This window comes from Phocoena sinus, chromosome 1 (genome assembly GCF_008692025.1).
Source record: "Phocoena sinus isolate mPhoSin1 chromosome 1, mPhoSin1.pri, whole genome shotgun sequence".
Classification (NCBI taxonomy): Eukaryota; Metazoa; Chordata; class Mammalia; order Artiodactyla; family Phocoenidae; genus Phocoena; species Phocoena sinus.
Genome location: NC_045763.1, coordinates 183,647,124 through 183,669,852, shown reverse-complemented (window position 1 = coordinate 183,669,852; position 22,729 = coordinate 183,647,124). Strand labels below are relative to the sequence as shown.

Genomic DNA, 22,729 nt, shown 5'->3' with positions numbered 1-22,729 from the left:
CCGATGGCCTGGTTCTGCGGCCCCCCCAGTTACAGCCCCTTTTACGGATGAAGGTTTAGAAGCTCCAGAGTCTGCCACCAATGGCAAACTCATCTTCTCCCACGCAAACGGTTCCGGATTCCAGCCCTACAAGGTCGCCCTCCACTCCAATTAAAAAAAGAAAGAAAGAATTTACATGTTCTTGGCCCAATTTAAGAAACTACTCTCTGTAGTTTAAGAGTCATAGAGGTCATTTAAGACCTATTGTAAAGCGGTATTGAGATGGGCATAGTTTACAAAAGACCGCCATATACATTTTTTGTTTCGATGACATTGTTACCACTTATTAGCCATGGGACTTGGGGCAAATCGGTGAAAATCTTTAGGTCTTGGTAGCCTACTCTGTACACTGGGAGCAAACATGCCCGTTGCCCAGGGATTCATTAGTATTAAGTGAGATACAGTACTGGTAAAGCACTTAACAACGGTCTGACTCACAGTAAAAACTCAATAAATGGCAGGTATTATTCTCACCTATTATCCAAACTCTGCAGTCGAGGAAAAATGGAAGTATTTTCTGTTAACCTTGAGTCTTCCCTAAACCCTCGCCTATTAATGGAGCTCCGACCTCCGGGGCAGGTTACCTGCTGAGGTGTTTTTTCCCCACGTCTTTGTCTCTTTCTCCATCTTTCTCATTCCAGATCCCCACCCATCCCCCAACAGATTCAAGTGTCTCGGTTAATTTTGCTGGTACTAACAGATTATTTGACTAAAAAACTTGGTTGTTTAAAAACCAAGTTAGCTTTTTATTTTAATTGAGCTGCATGAGGGGCTTATAAATTTGAGATTAATCCTTTGTCAGTTGCTTCATTTGCAAATATTTTCTCCCATTCTGAGGGTTGTCTTTTGGTCTTGTTTATGGTTTCCTTTGCTGTGCAAAAGCTTTGAAGTTTCATTAGGTCCCATTTGTTTATTTTTGTTTTTCTTTCCATTTCTCTAGGAGGTGGCAAATACCGTATGCTAACACATATATATGGAATTTAAGAAAAAAAAATGTCATGAAGAACCTAGGGGTAAGACAGGAATAAAGACACAGACCTACTAGAGAATGGACTTGAGGATATGGGGAGGGGGAAGGGTAAGCTGTGACAAAGCGAGAGAGAGGCATGGACATATATACACTACCAAACGTAAGGTAGATAGCTAGTGGGAAGCAGCCGTATAGCCCAGGGAGATCAGCTCGGTGCTTTGTGACCGCCTGGAGGGGTGGGATAGGGAGGGTGGGAGGGAGGGAGACGCAAGAGGGAAGAGATACGGGAACGTATGTATATGTATAACTGATTCACTTTGTTATAAAGCAGAAACTAACACACCATTGTAAAGCAATTATACTCCAATAAAGATGTAAAAAAAAAAAATTAGGTCTTTAGAAGCATTTATTCTAATATGTAATTTTAAATGATTTTCTGTGCAGAATAGAGATTGACCGTAAGATTAATGGGTGAGCTAATAATAAATTGGAAAACCTTAATTTAAAGAAAAAAACACCAAGTTAGCAAAAGTACAGTGAGGTAACACCTAACACCGGTCAGAATGGCCATCACTAAAAAGCCTACAATGATAAATGCTGGAGAGGGTGTGGAGAAAAGGGAGCCCACCTGCACTGTTGGTGGGAATGTAAACAGATACAGTCACTATGGAGAACAGTATGGAGGTTCCTTAAAGAACTAAAAATAGAGTTTCCTACAATCCCACTCCCAGGCATATATTCAAACAAAACTCTAATTCAAAAGGATGTACGCGCCCCAGTGTTCATAGCAGCAATGTTTACAATAGCCGAGACATGGAAACAACCTAAATGTCCATCGACAGATGAATGGATAAAGAAGACATGGTGTGTATGTATGTGTATGTGTGTAATATACACACACACACACACACACACGTGTATATATATATGGTGGAATACTACTCAGCCATAAAAAAGAATGAAATAATACCTTTGCAGCAACATGGATGGACCTAGAGATTATCCTACTAAGTGAAGTAAGTCAGAGAAAGACAAATGCCATATGATATCACTTATCTGTGGAATCTAAAATATGACACAAATGAACTTATCTATGAAACAGAAACAGACTCACAGACACAGAGAACAGACTTGTGGTTGCCAAGGGGGAGGGGGTTTGGGGGAAGGGTGGATTTGGAGTTTGGGATCAGCAGATGTAAACTATTACATATAGAATGGATAAACAAGGTCCTACTGTACAGCACAGGGAACTATAGTCAATATCCTGTGATAAACCATAATGGAAAAGAATATGAAAGTGAATATATATAACAGTCACTTTGCTGTACAGCAGAAATTAACACATTGTAAATCAACTATACTTGAATAAAATAAATTTTAAAAAATTAAAAAAAAAAAGCCTAGTTAACAAACTTTTATTAATCAATTAACTCCATGTCTCTTCGGGCCCATAAGGGAGGGATGGACGTGTCCTCTGGAAGGACCACATTATGTGACAGCAGTGGTCCAGGGCTTTCCCTCTCCGTCTCTAAGACCAAAGGAGACCTTGTCCTGTCCTCATTTCCCGGAGCTGCCCTAAGGAGCGGACCAGAAAAGGGCCTGAGGCACCCAGTCCTAGAGCAGGCAGAGAGTGAGCACCCAATAAAAGGGACCTCTCTTCCCTTCACCACCTGACCTTGAGCAGAGCAAGGAAGATGCCCATTTTCTTCCTACCCTCATTGTTCATTTCAGATGCCTGACAATGGCCCAGCCAGTTAAACACGGGTTCCTTGGGTATGGCTGGCTATTCCCATGCTCTCCACGATGCTGGTAGATAACAAATAGATTAACAGGGGGCTTCCCTGGTGGAGCAGTGGTTAAGAATCCACCTGCCAATGCAGGGGACACAGGTTCAAGCCCTGGTCTGGGAAGATCCCACATGCTGCAGAGCAACTAAGCCCGTGCGCTACAGCTACTGAGCCCGCGTGCCACAACTACTGAAGCCTGCACACCTAGAGCCCATGCTCTGCAACAAGAGAAGCCACCGCAATGAGAAGCCCGTGCACCGCAACGAAGACCCAACACAGTCAAAGATCAAAAGGAACAGGAAGCATATCGGGCGTGTGAACAAGCAAACCCGGTATGAAGCCATCGTCATTGCTTCGACCAAATCTCCTGGCCTCCCAGGGAGGAAACAACTAGCGCCTGGCTACGCTGAAACCAAGCTTCGAGAAGTTAAGAGTCTAAACCCAGTCTGCAGTTTGCAGATGCATCCCCTCTAAATAAAGCAAATGTAATACTTTAAAAAGGAACACAGAAGGTGGAGAAGCCACATCTCCGCAGTCAGGAGGCCATTTCCACCGAAGAACAACACCTATAGCACAAACAGGTATTGATGGGACAGTGACCAAGAAGACTTTAAAGTCTTAAGAATGGATTTCTCAATCAGTAACCGACATGGGTGCAGTAAGACCCATGCCTGGACAAGCAAGGAAGGCTAGAATCATATACTCTCAGCATCATCAACCAGCCCAGAGGCTTCTGTGCCAGGTCTGCCTGGAGGGCATCACAGAAGCAGACGTCTGATGCCTGAAGAGCCCCGAGTCATGGAATCAGACATGCAGATTCCAATGTTCCCTCCAAACTCAAAGGCAGAAGAAAACTTCCCAGCCCCAGTGGAAGAAAAGCCAGTTTTCTCATTTCCTTGTAAACCTACAAAGGGTCGGTTTCTTTTCTTCTGATCTCTTTTTGATGATTAGGTTGAATGGTCATAGATATTTTAATCTGCCTTCAGAGAGAAACAGTTCTCCCCTCTTGATGGGAAATCACTTCAATGCTCATCATTTGCTTCGAGGAGGAACTACTTTGCATCCAAAGGAATGAAAACACAGGTAGGTAAAGTGACAAACTATAATTCTGGTTATGTGATCCTGAACCCCAAAGCTCAGGGGGAATCAAAGGGGAGCAGGACGTCGGGTGAATGTGGGAAAACATGATGTACGCACTGCCCCCCAACACACACACACACACACACACACACACACACACACACACAGAAAAGGGTTAAGCAAGTCCATTAAACATGGCTTAAAATTGGGGCAAATCCATAAAAAGGAATGAAATTCGGTCATTTGTAGGGATGTGGATGGACCTAGAGTCTGTCATCAGAGTTAAGTAAGTCAGAAAGAGAAAAAGAAATATTGTACATTAACACGTATATGTGGAATCTAGAAAAATGGTACAGATGAACCTATTTGCAGGGCAGGAATAGAGATGCAGACGTAGAGAAGGGACATGTGGACACAGCGGGGGAAGGGGAGGGGGGGACGAATTGGGAGATTAGGATTGACATAGATACAATACCATGTGTAAAATAGATAGCTAGCGGGAGCCTGCTGTATAGCACAGGGAGTTCAGCTCAGTGCTCTGTGATGAGCTACATGGGTGGGACAGGGGGAGGGGGCGAGGTCCAAGAGGGAAGGGATATAGGTTTACATAGAGCTGATTCACTTCCTGGCACAGCAGAAACTAACACAACATTGTAAAGCAACTGTACTCCAATAATAAAAAAAAAAAAATTGGGGCAAATCCAGCGAAATCTCAAACCGCAGACCTACATTGGTTGGGAGAAGTGAACTAAGGCTTGGGAAAAGTGATCTAGGGTGTTAAAAATAAATAAATAAAACTCTGCTCAAAAAGCTTCTGCACCAGAGCAGAGAGAAAAGGCTTGCTCCCACCCCCAGTCTCCTCACTTTTGAGAAAACTGGCTTCGGCTCGGCTGAATACCTTTGGCACAAACTCCCTGAGCCTCTGAGCCCTATTTTCCACAGGAACACTAGTTATGTGTTTCACTCAGGATTAATTTAGAATTTTTTTTTTATTCCTCCATGTATCAGAATCATTCACGGAGGGGAAGTTCTTCTATACCCATTCCCAGAATCCTCTGAAGACATCTGGTCTCATTAGAAGATCAAATAGATCCTCCAGATTCATTAGTTGTTCAACAAAGTGGGAATTATTTTCTCACTGCTCTTGTGTTTATGAGATACTCAAGACACAGATGAGAGAAAAATAACGGAAAGAAAAAAGCACAATCTTCCTGACTCACAAAGACGGTGCTTTCTATGATATGGTGGGGCGGGGCGGGGGAGGGGGGATTCTGGAATCCGCTCTTAATTTCCAAAAACACAAGGAAAAGTCAAGAGTATAGGCCACTGTAAGACAGATGGGGTTTAAAGATTTGAAGGGAGGGACTTCCCTGGTGACGCAGTGGTTAAGAATCCGCCTGCCAATACAGGGGACACGGGTTCGATCCCTGGTCCAGGAAGATCCCACATGCCCCGGAGCAATTAAGCCCACGAGCCACAACTACTGAGGCTGCGCTCTAGAGCCCGCGAACCACAACTACTGAGCCCGCGTGCCACAACTACTGAAGCCTGCGCACCTAGAGCCCGTGCTCCGCAACAAGAGAAGCCATCGCAATGAGAAGCCCGCGCTCCGCAACGAAGAGCGGCCCCCGCTCACCTCAACTAGAGAAAGCCCGCGTGCAGCAATGAAGACCCAACGCAGCCAAAAAAAAGAAAAAAGGATTTGAAGGTATAGCGAATGTACGATACTACCCCCAAAATATCGTCATACTTCAGTAATTCGTGGCCCATCTATCAACTGGTTACAACCCTAAATTCTCTTCCTTCCTATTTTTGCAAACATACATAAAAAGGAGCCCTTGCTGTTACACCCAGCATCAAGCAGGACCCGGGACATAACTTCCTTTAGCCATTTTCCTGCTGAGCAAAACTGCACGTGGTTGCCGCATCTGATTCTCCCCAAGAAGGGCTGTGAGCAGAGGGAAAGGCACTCGGAGAGCTTTGGACACTCCTCCAGGGCTCAGAAGTGCCGGCTGGTAGATGCACTTCACTGAATGATGCCCCAGTGGCCTGCGAGAATTATAGTAGCTTTCTAAAGTGACTCACTCACTCCCAGGGGGTCGTCTGGGCTCAGAGAAAATCTATCTTCCTGATTATTTAGTGATTTAGTAATTGGGTGGTAGTGATGGACTTCTGATAACGTGGAGATTTGCTTTAGCTTCACTGGCAAAGGCGTGTATTTCTGGAGTCAAAGGTTACATGGCTTCTTTGTGTGTGTGCATTGGGGGGTTGGGGGCAGGGCTGCAGAGGAGCACAGCTTCTTGGAAGCTGAATCTACCAGTCCCAGTTCTGCCCTTCGGTAGCTGTATAATCTGGTACAAGCCACAGCCCCCCTGCCTCTGGTTCTTCGTATGTAAATGCAGGGGGTAGAATCAAACGACCCCCACCGTCTCTTCCAGATCTGGAAAATCTGTGGTTTCTAGGCAAGGAGTATCATGGGATGCACAAGTGCTGTTTGGAAACCTACTAGTTTCAGGGTGTTAATTTCAGCTTTTCCATGCCACGATTATGGATGGAGACCAGGATTGTTCCTTCCTTACAGGTATAGAGAAAAACGAAACCGCTCACTTACATGTATCCTCTATCTCTGTTTCCCTGCTTGTCATCCAGCTCTGAAATTGCACGCTTTCTATGAGTATATTGCTTTTTTTTTTTTTCTTTTTTTGCTGTTCATGTACTATGTCTCAAGATACGTGTTTGGGAGTTATACTTTCCTCTTTCCCGTTCCAATATTTTGAATGGGAACCAGAATATCTCTTTTTGCACCTTGTAACTAAGTAGAAAAACGAAACAACCCACCAAATTTCCTCTGGCCCTTCTGATCCCTTAAATAGTAAACAAATGGAATCTGTATTCCCTCTTCTTATCCACGGAGAGAGTCTAACTTGTCCTGGGAGAGTGTGCAAGGGGTCATTTGCAAAATTGCCTTATTATCCTATTACTCTCCGGGAGCAAATATGTACCTTTTCATCTTGGGGTTGTAGAGGTATAAGCAATCTGATCTGCCCTATAAGTGTATCGCTTGATGGGTAATTTGCAGTGAAGTTAACAAGAAAAAGACAAATGTGTGAAGGGGAGCATTCATCTTCCCAAACGATATTTTAAAATCACAAGTTTAAAAAAAAAAAAAAAAAAAAATCACAAGTTTTGCAGGAAGGTAGGCAGGGACCGGGCTGCAGGTTTCGGGGATGTCTTGGAGGCCAGGCCGGGAGGGAGAGGTCTTGTCCAGGAGTCATTCATAGTGGTGGCAGGTAGACAACGCCCAGCAGAAGGTCCATGACACCTTTCCAGGAGCAGCGTTTCTTGGACTGCTGGTCATGCCTCATTAGTGGGTCGTGAAATCAATTTAGTGGGTCATGACCAGAAATTTTTAAAAAGCATGAAATAAATTAGACTAAAGCAGAACAGAATAGAAAATAACAGAGTGCATGGCATGGACAAAATCATGTACTGTCTAGTGGAACTCTGGCTCAGTTGTACGCGTGTGTGCGTTTTTTTTTTTGTGTGTGTGTGTGTGTGTGTGTGTGTGTGTGTGATGTGTTTGGTACACCAGGTTTCAGGGTAGAATATATTTCTTACTGCAGGTCTTAGTTCAGTAGTTTGAAACCCACTGCCCTGGAGAAATACACGGCCACGCACGTCTCCATGCTGGCTTCAAACGCCTTGGTCTGGTTTCCACAAAGTAAATTTATAAACAAAGGAAAAGGAATTCTTCTGAAGCAAATGGTCACCTCACAGCTCCATATTTAAATGACCCCTAAGTTATTCTGAAATTCTACTTCTCTTTCTCTGGAAAATACTTAAACAGAATCAGTGTAAGCCCAAGGCAAATGGTGAAGTGGGTCCAGTTTGTCTTTTTCTCCTGGGGGCACCTCCCACCCCTTACAGGTGTCACCCCCAGGGTTTATATCTGTTCCCTCTTTAAAGCATATTCTCATGAAAGACTGATAAATGCCTTAAACAACAGTATAAATGACTGATATTGCTTTAATATATCCCGTTCTCACAAGTGTTTACATTTTAGCCAAATATGAACTCTCATGCCCTAGAAAGGAATCTCACACAATTTAATTACAGGCAAAAGAAAAGAGAAATTTGGAGAGAGTTTTTTCCTAGCACTCTTAAAGTCCTACCTGGGGGGCTCTATATTCACTTGATAACCTTCCTTTCTTTTTTCACATGTAATTAACACACATGATTTCTTTCCCCACGCTTCTGTGAAACAAACTTCAACAGTCTTTTTTTTTTTGAATAGATATTTATGAAATTGTCTTTAATCATAAAATCTCTGAGAGCAAATATTTTGTCTCATTCCCCTTTGCATCCATCTTACGCCAACTAACCACCCGACAAATTTGAGGTCCTCAATTGGTAGCAGTTAATGACTATTATACAATTTTACTTTCTGCCACACATGTGGTAATATTGTTTTCCAATGTCAAACTAATCAGAGTACAAGTGCATGTTTTTTTCCTGAATACAAGAGTAATACGTAAAGCCTGCACACACTTATCATCAAACAATAAGAGCAATTTTAAAATAGCACCGATTTATTGAGTATATAATATAGGCCGGGTTCCCAGGACTAGAGGCTTTGCCCATATAGTCTCATTTATTACTCTAAAAACCTCAATACACGTATTGCTATTCCCATCATACCCTCCATCACCCCCCAAACACCACACCTACAACTTTACCTACAAGAACACTAGGGCTCAGAGACTGAGGACCTGCCCACAAAGACAGTTACTAAGTAGCAAAGAGCTAACGCAAACTGCTTTCCTCTGACTTGGAAGGCTGTGCTGTCCTCACTTGTACATTTCCTAACATTTCGGCTGTATGTAAAATTATCATTTTCATTTTCATTTTCCAATTTCTTACCTGTTCTCTTAAGGGACAAAGTCGTGAACCTAAGAGCACCGGGAAGCTTTGGTTTGGTTTTGTTTTTAATGATAAACAACGCCCTGACTATGCCAGGGTGTTTCCACACTCAGAGGGTTTGGCCTGACAGCTAACAGTGCATTCTGCTTGCCGCCCCCCGCCCCCTCCGAGTGATCCCCACCATCAGCCGTCTGTACGCGCGGGATAGAGGCCTAGAGGGTAGGGCTGGACCTGTGAGCATCGTAACAGCAGGCTGGGGGTAGCCTAGTAACTTACTCGGATCCATTCAGATTAATTTTTTTGTTGCAGTGCCAGGTGAAGACGGCCATGGAAAGCGCCGTTTTCCGTTTGCACGTGGCTTCCACATTCCCCAGCCCATCCGCACACACACAACTTTAAACAGAAACCTTTAAATTAAAAGTCTGGTTCGTACTGTCCTTCTCTCAGAGATTTTTAAATCTCCTCCCAAAGTCCTAGGTGTCTGAAGCAGCCACAGGAAGAGGAAGAAATTGATTTTGTGACAGACAGACTAGAAATCAAACCCAGGATTCAGCTTTGTTTTCAACACAGAGAACGAAATCACTGACCACCAAATACAGTTTGGTAGCTACTCTCAGATCCCGAACTTCCCTATAACTTTCCCATATTAATTCGGTCTTCAGTTTCAGGAAATAAAATAATTATGTAGTTAAACAGAGATCCTTAGACAAACAAGGGCTGTGTTTACAATGTACCAATCCATTAAAATCAACGACAGACATTGATTATGAGTAGCAAAGCCCAGCCAAGCAGGCTAGCACTTGCCATGGGCCCATTCCCCAGCCAACAGCAGTAAACATCCTATTGGAATCTGCTCCGAAAACAAAGGCTCTACCCACCTAATGTCAAGGTAAACAGGTAGTAAATACCTACTTGCTAACTACTAACCAGTGGTACTACTTGCATTCTTTAGCGTCTAAACACAACTTAATGTTGGCCTTTTTTCCTTCTAACTTGGCACCATTATAACAGAGCTCTTTACTTGGTCATTTTTTTAAAAGTTTACTAGGTTCTGTTTCACACTGGCTTCAGTTTTTTAGCCATAAACCATCTGAGGTTAAAGGGAGTAAGTAGAGACATTCTCCTACTCAGAAAAAAAAAAAAAAAAAACCAACCAACTTTCCCCTATTTGACATGAAATGCCATGCCCCCAGATGAAGAGCTACAGAGAAGAAAAGCCCCATAAAGTTAAGTTGCAAATACTTCTGAAGTCAAGGTCGAAAACATCACCTTACAGAGAAGAAAAGTAAGGAGAACGTGTTTTCCGCACCAAGACCCTATTAAGCAGGGACAGACAGAGCCGGGTCTCCCAGAAGGGGCGCTCTAAGCTCCGTGGGCTGGCACGTACCTTGAGCTCCCGGAAGAAGACGCTACTCCGGGCCCACTCCACGATGGAGAAGAGGGTCTGATCTGCCATCTTGCACATGAGCCCGAATGTACTCAGCCTCTCGTGTTTGCTGCGGTTCGCCTGCTCCTGCTGTAAATAGGCCATGATCTTGGCCTGGACCTGGGGCTCATCGGGCTCACACTTCAGCAGTTCCAGGATCAGGTGGGGCACGCTGGCGGGGGAGCTGGTCTGGTAACTGTCCATGTAGGAGTAGCCCATGATGGACTCCGGGGAGCTGGTGTAGGGGTCTGGGTACTCAGACTTGATGGCCCGGCTGGGAAAGTGGCTGTAGGTCTGGTACCCTTGCAGGCTGCCGGGAGGTGGTATTGTCATGCTGATGGGGGACGTTACGAAGGGACTGCGGTCGTAGTCTGTAGGAGGCAAGGCAGCATGGCTCAGAGGTAGGCCTTTGGAGACAGAATGGATGCTCTGAACTGCAGAGGAGATGCTCAGCTCGGAGGGCATGGCTTGGATCACCTGAGACATGGCTTCTAGCTTAAGTCCATTGGCTCGGATGAGGGCTTTTTTCTGCTGCTTCAGGGCCCTGTCCCTCTTGTACATGGGCCCAAACTTATTCCTCCCTCCACGCATTCGGTCCGCCCTTACCGCTGTTGGGGTGGGGGAAGAAAAAAACAAAGTAAGGGTAAAAATAAGACGTACATTATTAGCATTCTCCAGACAGTTAGAAAGGCTGAAAATGGACCGCAAGTGGTCTGTGTGTGGTGGTTTTCACTACAATAGCCCACCAAGATTCCAAAAAAAAAAGCCATGTCCTCTTTATTTATGAATTCTTTCCTCCAAGTGTGTTTGTCATCAAAAAAATATTTCGGGGGGCTTCCCCGGTGGCGCAGTGGTTGAGAATCCGCCTGCCGATGCAGGAGACACGGGTTCGTGCCCCGGTCCGGGAAGATCCCACGTGCCACGGAGCGGCTGGGCCCGTGAGCCATGGCCACTGAGCCTGCGCGTCCGGAGCCTGTGCTCCGCAACGGGAGAGGCCGCAACAGTGAGAGGCCCGTGTACCGCAAAAAAAAAAAAAAAAAAAAAAAAAAAAAAATTCAGGTATGTAGGGACATATTAACCCTTTGGTGACTGCAGAGATTTCCTAATTTTTGCTACACACAGGAGATGCTTCATGTTGCCAAGAGGCTCAGGTCCTATCATGCCAGTGACGCTGTGATTCTCTTTATGGAAACCCAAACTGCTAAAAGGGAAAGAAAAAAAAAAAAAATCAAAGGAGCCATTCCTGGATTAAATTGTGACTACTTTTCCTTAGAACATCTTCCTCTCTCAAAGTCTTTTGGTTAATCTGCCGCAAAAGTGTTAGGTACATGCTCTTCTTGGAAAAATCGTCCTTACCTGGGCTTGACGGGCACGCGTCAGGTAGCCACCGGTTATTGTTTTCCATTTAAGCAGAATTGGACATAATTAAAGCAAATTCATTTCAGAAGCTGTCAAAACGGTCCACCGTCACGATGCTACGTGGCATCTGGGGCCACGTCTAGTAATTTACTTAGCGGGACTCTCCTAGCTCATGGTGGCCAGTGGCAATTAGATAGGACCCAGCAACCTCTGACAGCTTGTGACATATTGAAATTGCTGGAGGTTAAGTTTTTGAGCTTTTTATCTTAGGATTAGTGTAGCATTAAAAATTTATTGTGGATGCTAGGTATCCAGAACACTGCACAATAGTTTTTCAACTGGATGATAATTTATTGAATGTTTAATTGTTTCATATCACTGTGAACAAAGCATGAACATGCATTGCAAGTGACTTACTGTCAAGAAAACACACTTTTTTAAGGTAAAGAAATGTAACCTTTTCCCTTTGCTAAAAAAAAAGGAATCAAATGACACCATATGCAATCACAACATTTAATGTTTAACATTTTATCTTCTGAGTCTCATACTATAGTAAGCATCTACCACATTGTTTTGCTGTTTGGAAAATAATACAGGGCTTGGTAATGAAGAAATTCACAAGAATCAGTTACTTCTTTTTCTCAGCCTCCTCTTAAAAGCAACACTGACTTAACAGTCCTCCTGATAACCCAAGTGGCTACTTCTATTGCTATTAGCAATTCAGCAGACTTATCTGAAAATTTTTGAGTACTGCCATCAAGTCTGAGTGCCAAACAACAGAAAAGCCCCAAACACGACTAGTCTGTGCCTCATTGATCAAATAAAATGCACTCCTGTATCTGGCACACCTCAGGGACCTGTATCACTTCTTATTACTTTATTTACAATATATTTAATCTCTGGGAAGTCAGTAGGTCAGAGGCTGCAAGACAGCAACACACCGTAATAGTTCATGAACTACAAATTATTTACAGAAGTCATATATTAAACATTACTTCCTGCCAACCTGTACGTCGTAAGTGCAGGTTCTACTTTTTCAACATAAAGTTTAATGTGGCTTTTGAGGAACCATTCTCTTGTTTTTGTCAAACCAATGATACCGATGTAATGGTTCATTATTTTTCATGTTTCCTGCTTCTCAAAAAAATTTTTTTTATTTTGCAGACTCAGTCATCATCTTAAAAAAAAAAAAAGAAACGTGCTTTCCCACACAATCAAAAATGATACTCTACATGAGAAAATCTTTTTATAATTAAAGGCTTTAACTCTTGTTCAAGAATCATGAAACTAATAGTAGCAATTATGACAAGCGTACCTATTTAAAAAGATTAAAATCAAACTTTTTTACTGGGGCATCCCGATTTGAAAACTTAAAGGATTTTAAAAAATATTTTGGCAAATTATTTTTACCTGTTCTCAGCTGAATCATGTTAGTCTTGCTTTCATCTAACCTGACCTTTCATCTAACCTATGAAATGCATCTGCTCCTCAAACTAAGAAAAGAGGTGAGAAGGCGACACTCCGGTATTGGAATTTTTTTCCTAGTAAATTTCACCAGCATTTAAATGAGACTCGGACCATTCCGCTGACAAAACATCAAAAGATCTTATTGTCAATAGTGTTAAAAGACTAGGAAAATACTGTTACCATGTTATAAGTACAATGTTGTTTTAAATCCTATGTCCTTGGAGAGTTTTAACAGGCAGTGGTCTTTAGAAAAAACTTACCTTCTAGCTTCATTCCAACACTTAGACATTTTTGAAATCGACAGTAAGGACAGCGCTTTCTCTGTGTCTTGTCAATTTGGCAGTTCTGGTTTTCTATACACGTGTACCTTTTATTATTTTGGACTGTTCGCTTAAAAAAGCCCTATAAGAGAAAATAGTGAGACATATTATCAAGCTAACACCCGTCTCTTCCATTGTTTCATTTTAAGGAAATCACCAGTAAATCTTTTCATTGCACTGTTTGAGCCCTTATGTGGTTCTGTGGTTTGTTTTACATTTTAACAAGATCAACCCTCCCAAACCAGGCTATGGTAGAGATTTTTCTGGCATCCAAGTTGTATTTCAAGAATCGCATCGAATCTTGGGGACCTTTAGCTACACACCATCTTATCTCAACATTCAGGGAAAAATACATACATATTAACCAGTAATTTTTTGAAGAAAATCTGTTTTCCTATTAACCCTCATATTCCAGATAAGGCACTTATAGAGACAGCGGCATTGTTTTTAAGTAGCCTGATACAATTTCAGTGGCAAACTACTGCATAATAGCAATGGAAAAATGGAATAGCAAAACACCTCAGATTTTTTACAAATGTCAGCACTAGATAGTTAAAAGCAAAAGGATTTAAAGAATAAAACGGGCAAACGTTCATAATTCCATTGGAATACATTCAAGTTGGGGAACTGTGTAAAGAAAAAGGTGAAACTCATGAGGGAAAAAAGCATATATAGCAAAGAGCTGAATTTTAGCAGAGTGTATGCCTTCCTTATATTTCACCCACAAGAATTAATCAAAAATAAAATCTGTAGCTTTGTAACAACATAATAACAGCTTGGATGGTATATTCTGTTTGCCCTACTAGCCACAAAGTGAAACCATCTTACTTTGTTATAAGGAAAGAAGGGATTTTCTTGGCAGTGGTTTAAGTAATTGTACTGAGTTTTCTACTTTTAAAAATGTTGAAAAATAGGGGGTATCGAATTTACTGGGAATATATAAAAAAGGTCTGAGATAAATCCTTAACGTATAGCTGACATTGTTAGTAATGATACAGTACAACTTACATATTAAAATTTCTTGCATTTAAATAGGTCATATAATATATTTATGAAAACTACTCTTATTATAAACTTAAGATCTGGTTTCTAATTCTTTATGATATAGGTTTCAAAAAAGTCTTAAAGGTTATTTTTGGAATAAATCAGGATGAAATCATGCAGTTGGGAATTTAGACTTTTATATGTCTGTGGGTAAAAAATGTTTGGATGTGTAGCACAGAACACTCTGAAGTTAAAATGTATTGGGGAAATACTTTGTCATGTTCGCTCTCGAGAACAACGATGCTTTAAATATATATAAGTCAAGCAAAATCAATACTTTGGACCGTTAGAAATAGAAGTCTTTCTACAGTTCTATCACCTTCCTACCATAAACTGTTTTAAAGCCATGAGACTGGCAAAGTTTTCTAAACAGCATAAATCTCTTTGCCTTTTGAATTAAATTGGACACATATTGCTAAGAATCATCTCACTAAGACTCACTCATTCCCTCTCTCATTTTTAATTGGGTCCAAAAAAGACAGCCTATATTTAGCTTTAAGAAGTAATCCAATGGTTTATTTTGGGTTTGAGCATTATATTTCTCAGATAGCAACGTAGAAGGCAAACCTTGCAGCTTTCACAGGTGAGGAGCCCATAATGGTACCCAGACACTTTATCTCCACAAACGGGACAGAGTTCCTCAAGATCTTCATCATAGGAGTAATTCACCATTTTAAACTGAGACACTGAAACAAGAGAAATGCATGCACACATCCCATTAATTTACTAGGTAGGTTTTAATCCTGCAATAAAAACCATTTTGGTGACTGGTGGGCAAACATCCCCAGGTAAAACAGAAAATAAAAATGTTTTACCCAGATGTACTGCAGAGAGCTATTTTCATACAGTGGAAGTAAAACATCTTTTGGCATGCGCTTTGCGTTATTTTAATTTAAAAATAATTCTAATATCTTGCGTTAAAAATTCTTAAGCTGACCACTGTTGAACACGAGTCCCCCTAACTCTGCAAAGCAACAGATCAGAATAGAAACACGAATTGCATAAAGTAACAACTTCGAATTTCTTTTAAACCTCCTTGAGGTTAAGTTCCAAAATGTCACCTTTGCCTAAGGGAGAGAAAGGAGCACACGGCATTATCCTCCCAGTGGAATGAGTTTGCTTCAAGTCCACCGAACTATAAGGGTGTTTAGGGAAAGCAACACCAATATGCAAACACTTGGCGGGGGAACGGATGCCCCAGAAGCCTTCTCAGCAGCCCCATTTTAACCAGTCTGCTGCTCCCAGCGTTCAGATCTGTTAGATTAATCCAAACATTCAGTTACGTAGTGATAAGGGCTTTCCCCTCCACACTTTTCAAAAATCTCCTGTAAAAATAAAAAGGCAAAAGGCAGGACGCCCGGACCAAAAAAAAAAAAAGAAATAAGAAAAAGGAAGGGAAAAGATACACACGAGGGTTTGGTTTCGTCGCAAAGTACTGAAGTCATTTAATGAACTTCACATGTTTCCGATCATCACCGCAAAATATAAACACCTCGAGTTCGCCCTGTTAAACAGAAATCAGGCCGCGGCTCTGAGCGGCTCCCTGCAGGGATCGGGTAACCGGCCTTCCTTCCGACGCAGCAACGCGAAGGCGTCTTCACAGCTCCAAGATGGATAAACTGCATAGCGGAGGCAGTGGCCAGGAGACCCCAGATAATACCTGATCCGGTCCCTCCCGGAGACTCGGTCCTCGCCGATCGAGCCTCGCAGCGCGCGCCGCAGGGGACGGATGGCGAGGGCAGGTCCGCGCAGCCCGGCCGCCGCCCGCAGCCTCCCGGCACCTCCGGTGAAACCCCGGGCGCATTCGCCTCTCGCCCCTTGCTCAACTTTCGGCTACACACAGGCGCACAAACGCCCCAGTCAAGTTTGTTTTAAGTTAATCAGTGGCATTTGCAGGGGGCGGGGCGGGGCGGGAGGGGGTGGATGGGGAACAGAGGGCCGGGCAGAAGCTTCCTCTGATTTGTTTACCAAATAGGAAAGGGAGAAATAGCCCCCAGCCCACCCCCAAAGTACTCGGCCGCTCTATCACCATAGTGGCCTCCTTGCCAATGATTACTGATTTTTTTTTTTCTCTTTAAAATAAAGTTCTATTTTCTTTACGGATTCTAGGGGCCTCCGGAAAGGGCCGTCGGGGTGAGGGTCCTTGCAGCGCTTCTCGGCTGAGCCGCGACCGGCAGAGTGGGGCCGGCTCTCTCCCAGGGACTCAGAGCCCTGGGCTGGGGCAAAAACCTAGGTGAGTTAGCCAGAGTTTGGGCGGGTGGGGGCGGGGGGGCTGTCCCGGGAAGAGACGTTCCAGCCGAGGCAGACGCGTGGGCTCCGAGAAACAGAAATAAAGAGAAGCAGAGCGCAGTCCTCCCGGCGGTGCCCTGAGAGGGCCGCGCTCGCGTTTGGGGAACCTGGGGGTTTGGCCGAGGCTGAGTTCCAGAAGTTTTTTAATAGCCCCATCCCTCCTAAAGCTCGTGACTATTGTCTTGAGGCACGTTTTAGGGACGGAAAAAGGTGTGCTTTACCAAGTGTGTTCTCTTCTCCCTCCCCCTTTCCCCAACAAAGTAAACTTTAACTTCGCCTCTGAGAGGCTCGGAGAGGCAACCGTTTCCAGGGGACCCGGTGCGCGCCTCGGGGATCCGACACCCAAAAGACCGGGGCTGGGGGTGGGACCCTCTTGGAAAATTCAAAGGCAGAGGCCGTGTGGGGAGACCGACGGTGCGGTGCGAGACCGGGGCACCTTTCAGAGGCGCCCAGGTGCTGTTAACCCAAGATAGCGTTTGGAGCACGGAGTGCATCCGAGCAAATAAGTCCCGGTCTTGAGAAAGTAGAGGGAGCGGTGGGGCCTTGGACAGCGAAGGCCTCAGAAGCACGCGGACAAGTTCCCCGAACTGTCCCGGGACCGGTAGCGGGTCCCCTTTCTGCCCCCCGCCCCGCGGGTCGGACGGCGGTGCGTCCCCGGCCGAGACCAAAGCGAGCCCGGTCCTGGGTGCCTGTCCGCCGGGGCTCCCCTCCGCGGCAGGCCGCGTGCCTGGATGGAGGAAGCCTCGCCCGGGGCGCTGCCCACCACCGCTTTCGACCCCGGGGCTGAGCCAGCGCCGGAGGCTTCCCGGAGCCCTATGCACCAGGGAAAGCCAGCTTTCTGCTCTGGGGCAGTAGGTCGGGTCGAGAACGCCCCTCTCGAATTCTACAAAGAAAATATTGCAATGGCATTCTCCCTCCCACCTCCCCCCAAAACCCTGATTCTTGCCTCCCCGGCTTCCTGTTCCAGCTTCCCCCTCCGCTGCTTTTCCCGAGTCACCCAGAAACGCGCGCGGTAAGGAGAAGCAGAAACTTCCCCTTGACCCAAAAATCTCGCCGGCCCCAAGGACGGCCCAAGGATAGTCCTTCGCGGCAGCTGGCGGCGGAGGGTCTCGGAGGCAGCTCCCCGGCGCCGCTTCCCCCGACCCCCCTTACGCGGAATCCCAGGTGCCAGAAGGGAAAGCCTCTTTGGGCCAACCGGGTCCCCTCGGCAGCCAACCTACAAGTTGGACTCTAGGGCCTTGGGCCCAGGGGACGTTCACGGGCCCCTCCCCTGGAGCTGAGCGAGACCCCAGGATCCGCGACCGGTATCCGACCCCCACCAACAGGACGCACGCCTTCCCGCCGCCCCGTCTTCTCAAAGCAGCGGGGCGAACCTCAGGCCCCGGGCCCAGCGCCGCCTCTCCCGCACAGCCGCGTGCACCACCCTGAAACTCTGCTCTCAACGCCTCCCCGGCCCTTTCAAGTTCGTTCAGGGGATGGCAGGAAGCGTTCCGGGATCACAGGCCCGCCGTGCCCGCACATCCTGCGCGCTGGCAGGGGCGAGGATGGAAGGGGCACCGGTGACTTTTCCTAGCATTGTTCCCTCCCCGGCCCCGAGCAACAGCGATAAACTTCTGAAGGGCTCAATAACGGCCAGATCTAGAGTCGCTTATTTTGGAATGCGGCGAAAATACAGCCTACGGGATTTGCCTTTTTTTTTGCTGTTGTTATTAGCAATCAAAATCTGGGAAATGAAAAAGGACTTCCAGTTTCCCAGGTATCAGACAGAAGAGCTAGAGGCTAAACCGCCGCCCCCGCCCAACACTCACTCCGCAGCGCCCGACCAGAGGACGGGCTGGGAATAACTGGTTCTCTCCAGTTCTGCCTGCAGTTTTATGAAGTTGTTCAAATACGAGCCGGCTCCCTGGGTGCGCCTGGGCTGTGGGGCGCCCATGCGTCCTAACACCGCTAAGCCCGCTCTCCCCGAGGCTCCATCTCTCCCTGCAGTTGACTTTCCCAGGCAGTGTTCTTCCACCGCTGAAGAGCACTGGTTCAAGTTCCCGCCGATTCCAACGACTGGGAACCTGCTCGGGTTTCCCGCGAGACATTCCGTTCCTTAGAATGATCTTTAGAATAATAAGATCTTTAGCCTGAAGCTGCCTCGCTCTTGTAGCCAGAGCTCGAAGCCTCTCTTTTCTTAATTAAAAGTGGCCAATTAGGCATTGCTTGGAAAATCCCCGCCCCGCATTGTTCAAGAGCCATAAACTTTTATGCCTGCCCCTGGGGAAGGGGCCCGACGCCCGCGCGCAGCCCCGCAGCCCCGCGGCGACCAGCGCTCGGCTGCCACTCCAGCGCCCGCGCGGGGCGGGCGGCTGCAGCCCGCGGGGCGAGCCCGGGGCGCTGGAGCCGCGGGAGCCAAGCGCCGCGAGCGCCTCCTTACCTTGCATGTTTTCCGGCATCTGCCCCTGTTCCCCATGCGACCGAGCCAGTCCCAGAGCTTCCGTCTCCACTTTGGGCAGCATGACAAGGCGGCCGCGGGCGGGGTAGGGGTCCGTGCCGGTCCCGGAAGCCCAGCACCTGGACGCCGGCAAGCACAGCTTCAACTCCACCGGGAAGAAGGAGGGGGCGGCCGGGTGGCTGCTTCCTCGCCCGCCGTCAGGAGCGCGCCTCCGCCGCTTCCGGGGCTGCCGTCAGGACCCCCGAGCCCCGTCCAGGCTCGCGGCTCCCGAGCCGCCCCGGAACCGCGAGGAGGAAGCAGCGGGCTGCAGGCTTAGACCGCGTCCGGGCGCCCCGGTCCGGCTCAGCAAGGGCGCAGCTGCCCGGGGCGCGAACGCGCGTACGGCCGAGCTCCGGGCGCGCAGCGGAGGCGGCGGCCGACGTGCTGCCGCCGCGGCGGTGCCGCTGCTCCCGGACGGCTCGGCTCTGGCAACCCGCACCCCGCCCTCCGCCGCCCAGCGCTCGGGATCCGCAGGGTCTCTCTCGCGCGCTTTCTCTGGCCTCACTCTCCTCTCCCTCCTCGCCTTTCCTCTCCTCTCCGCCCCTTCCCCGTCTCCGCTTCCCTCCCGCTCGCTGTCAGGCTTGGAGTTAGGAAGTTCCAGCCTCCCTCTGTCGCTTCGTCTACTCCTCTCCAGCCCGGGGAGGCGAGGCTGGGAAGGACAAGGGGAGGAAGAGGAGGAGAAGGGAGGCGAGTAGGGCCGGGCAGGGGCAAGAGGGGATATGGGGTGATGACAGTGAATGGGGACGCGGGCTCCGGACTCGGGTCGGACACCAGGCGCCAGCCAATGAGGACGAGGCGCAGGCTCCAGTCCCCTCGCCTGCCCCAACCTCTTCACCCCGCCTCGCCCCCTCCTACCCCACCCAGGCCCGGGGCGGGGGATGCGCACGCGGCGGGTCTTAACTGCGGGTGAGAGGCGACCTCTGTCTGAGCGCGGCGGCCAAGGAGAAGCTCGGGCGGAGGTGTCCGCGCGCAGAGGGGAAGCCAGAGGGACGCGAGTGGGAGTTGGGGGTGAGGGGGCGCCCCCCGCGCGCGCCGGGTGAGGGGCTGCAGGAGGAGTTAAACACATTTAAGCAACCCAGAAATGAAAAGAAGAGCTGGCCTGCTCTCGAGGGTCTCCCGGCCTCGTTCCCCTCGGCACTCAGTCCGCGGGCCCCCGGGAGTGGCGGAGCGTCACGGTTCACCTGCTCACCGAGGGGGCAGCCGTGTCGCCGGGAATCTGAACGGCTATCCCCGTTTCCCCATTCTTCCCCAGTTCCTTCTCTCGCTTATAAACACCACCCCGCCTCCTCGAGCCCAAGATTATCTTGGCGGCAGACTTCCTAAATTTTGGTGAACTGAGTTTCCATATAGAACGCAAAGCGCAGCCTGGGCTTTCTTTTTCATTTTGCTGCCTCTTGGGTGGGACGATCCACATCCCAGAGGCCCCGCACTTTAAAAAAAGTTTTAAAGAACCATCTGTTATGCAAGCTATTCCTCCACCCGCCCAGCCCCATCTTCAAAGTTTTCAGATCTCATCCCAACAAGATGAAAACATTTTTTTTTTTTCCAGCCTCCTGACTGCATGTGAAATGCCTCATATTCAGTGTCTGCTGTGAGACCGGGTAAAGATCAGAGTCCATCCACAAGGGGGTGAATTTGAATCTCAAAGGCTCTGAATTTATTCTACTTGAATGGTATAGAGATCACACAGTCAAACTGGCCAGTCCAGTATTTGATGACTTGAAAAATACTCCAATCCCTGCCATGCATAATCTACACTTTTATATGAAATGGGTCGTTCATCGCCTGCCCGCGCCTGGCGATTCAGATACTGTTGCCTCCCGAAACTGATTTGTCATTTTGCTGTTTAACATGCAGTATGCAGAATTTAAGTTATTTAAATCTCAGTTTTAGTAGTATCTGCAGGTTTCATGAAAATGTTTAAGCTTGGTGGGAGGGCTGCCCATTAGTTTGTAAAGGGGAGCGGGCTGAAGTTGCCAAAACTAGTGACCCTTAAGATGCTCAGATTTTAGTGACAGTCCGTCCATTTGCAGGATTTCCTATAGTTATTTGAAGTATCACTGTGAATTAAATTCAGAAAGGGGATAAAGTCTCAGGGCTCACATCAGTGCTCGCTGCACTTTCCTGATAGATTACAGGTGAACCTTCGAGCATCAGTTTATTACAAAGCCTTAATTGAAAAGCACCCTCATCCCACAGCAACCAAACAGCATATGGGGGCACTTCTGCAACGCCTTCCCAACACCAGGCTGGAGCTCTGTGGGAGGGAAGGCCCTCTGGTTGCTGGGACGGGAGGACGGGGTTAGGAGAGCTGAAAGAAGTAGACAGGGGGTCTGACAGCACCAGGGACTTGCAGTGTGGCCTAAATCTTTGCCGGGGACTTGGGGCTGAGCCTGACCTGGCTGGAGGCAAACTTTGTGATCGCGTTCAGGGCCCAGCCTCAGCCCCAGAAGGGCCCTGTTTAGGCCACACCTGACACCTCTTCCGTCTAGGCCAGTCTGCCCTCCCATCACACCCCCAGAGACCTGGAGTGACGGTGACAAAGGGCCAGCTGGTATCCATTTGTCTCCTCACAAAAGCGCGCGGGCGATGGCGGAGAATAGGGGCTGGTGTCAAGGTTTTAAAAATCCTCCCTTAAGAGAATCCACAGTTGAAGCTCTAGTCCAGGCTGACGGCTCTGCTTAGTTAGCTGCGAGCCCAACGGGCACCGAAAGCGCAGGAGGTCTCAAGCCGAGAGAAAACTTCCCTTTCTGAGAACCAAAGGAACCCCGAGCCCCCAGTGCTCCGGGCCTCCAGCTCCAGGAACGGAGGAGCTCCCGAGGGCCCCAGACCTTTCCAGGTCCCCTCGGGGGACGTCGAAACCCCGCCTTCGGTGGACAGAGCGGGAAATCTCCCGCGGCGGAGACCCGAGAGTACGGTCACCTTTACCCCGGGCGCTCTGCGTGGGGTTTAGGGGAGCAGACGCAGCGGCAGGGGGGGCAGGGGGACTTCCGACCTCGCGCTCCTTCCCGCCCTCCAAGTGCACCCTTCCCCCATCCTCCCCCCTACACTTACTCTGGCCCTTTGCCCCTTCAATTCCGCTGGGCTGGGGGTCCCCACTGGAGCCCAAGACCCGTTTGCCCCGTGACCTGGGATGGGCCTGGGCGTCTCCCAGAGCACCCTGGCGGAAGGAGCGCTGGGGGAGGAGGTGCCCGAGCCCGCCCGCGGTGCCGGGTCGGTTACCTGGGGATGGTTCCAGGTGGCAGAGGCCTCCGCGCGAGGCGGGAGGGCGAAGCGGACGCCAGGAGGGCAGGCACCTGAGATGAGGATGGGGGACTGGGCCTGTGTGGTCTAAACGTCTCGGCTCGCGGTGGTCTGCGTTCTCGGAGAGATACACCCACCGCCTTGGAATGATAAAGCCCCGGCAGGCGGGCCGACGCCTCCCACCCTCCTCCGGGGAAGTCTCACCGACTGCCTCTTAGTGGGAGCGCACTTAGGAATCCACCCCGGCTGCGGGGCATTTAACCAACCGGTGGGGACGCGAGGCCGGGCGAGACCGTTCCGGCTTTAGCC

General features: G+C 47.9%; 1 protein-coding gene across 1 annotated transcript in view; it reads right to left on the bottom strand.

The window, feature by feature from the left end:
• The window catches only part of NR5A2 (nuclear receptor subfamily 5 group A member 2), a 127,089-nt gene that overhangs the window by 96,703 nt on the left and 7,657 nt on the right, over positions 1 to 22,729 (bottom strand). The window contains 5 exon segments of the mRNA XM_032639270.1: positions 10,184 to 10,830; positions 13,309 to 13,450; positions 14,980 to 15,098; positions 19,121 to 19,243; positions 19,246 to 19,257. Coding sequence (XP_032495161.1) covers positions 10,184 to 10,830; positions 13,309 to 13,450; positions 14,980 to 15,098; positions 19,121 to 19,243; positions 19,246 to 19,257 — 1,043 coding nt within the window.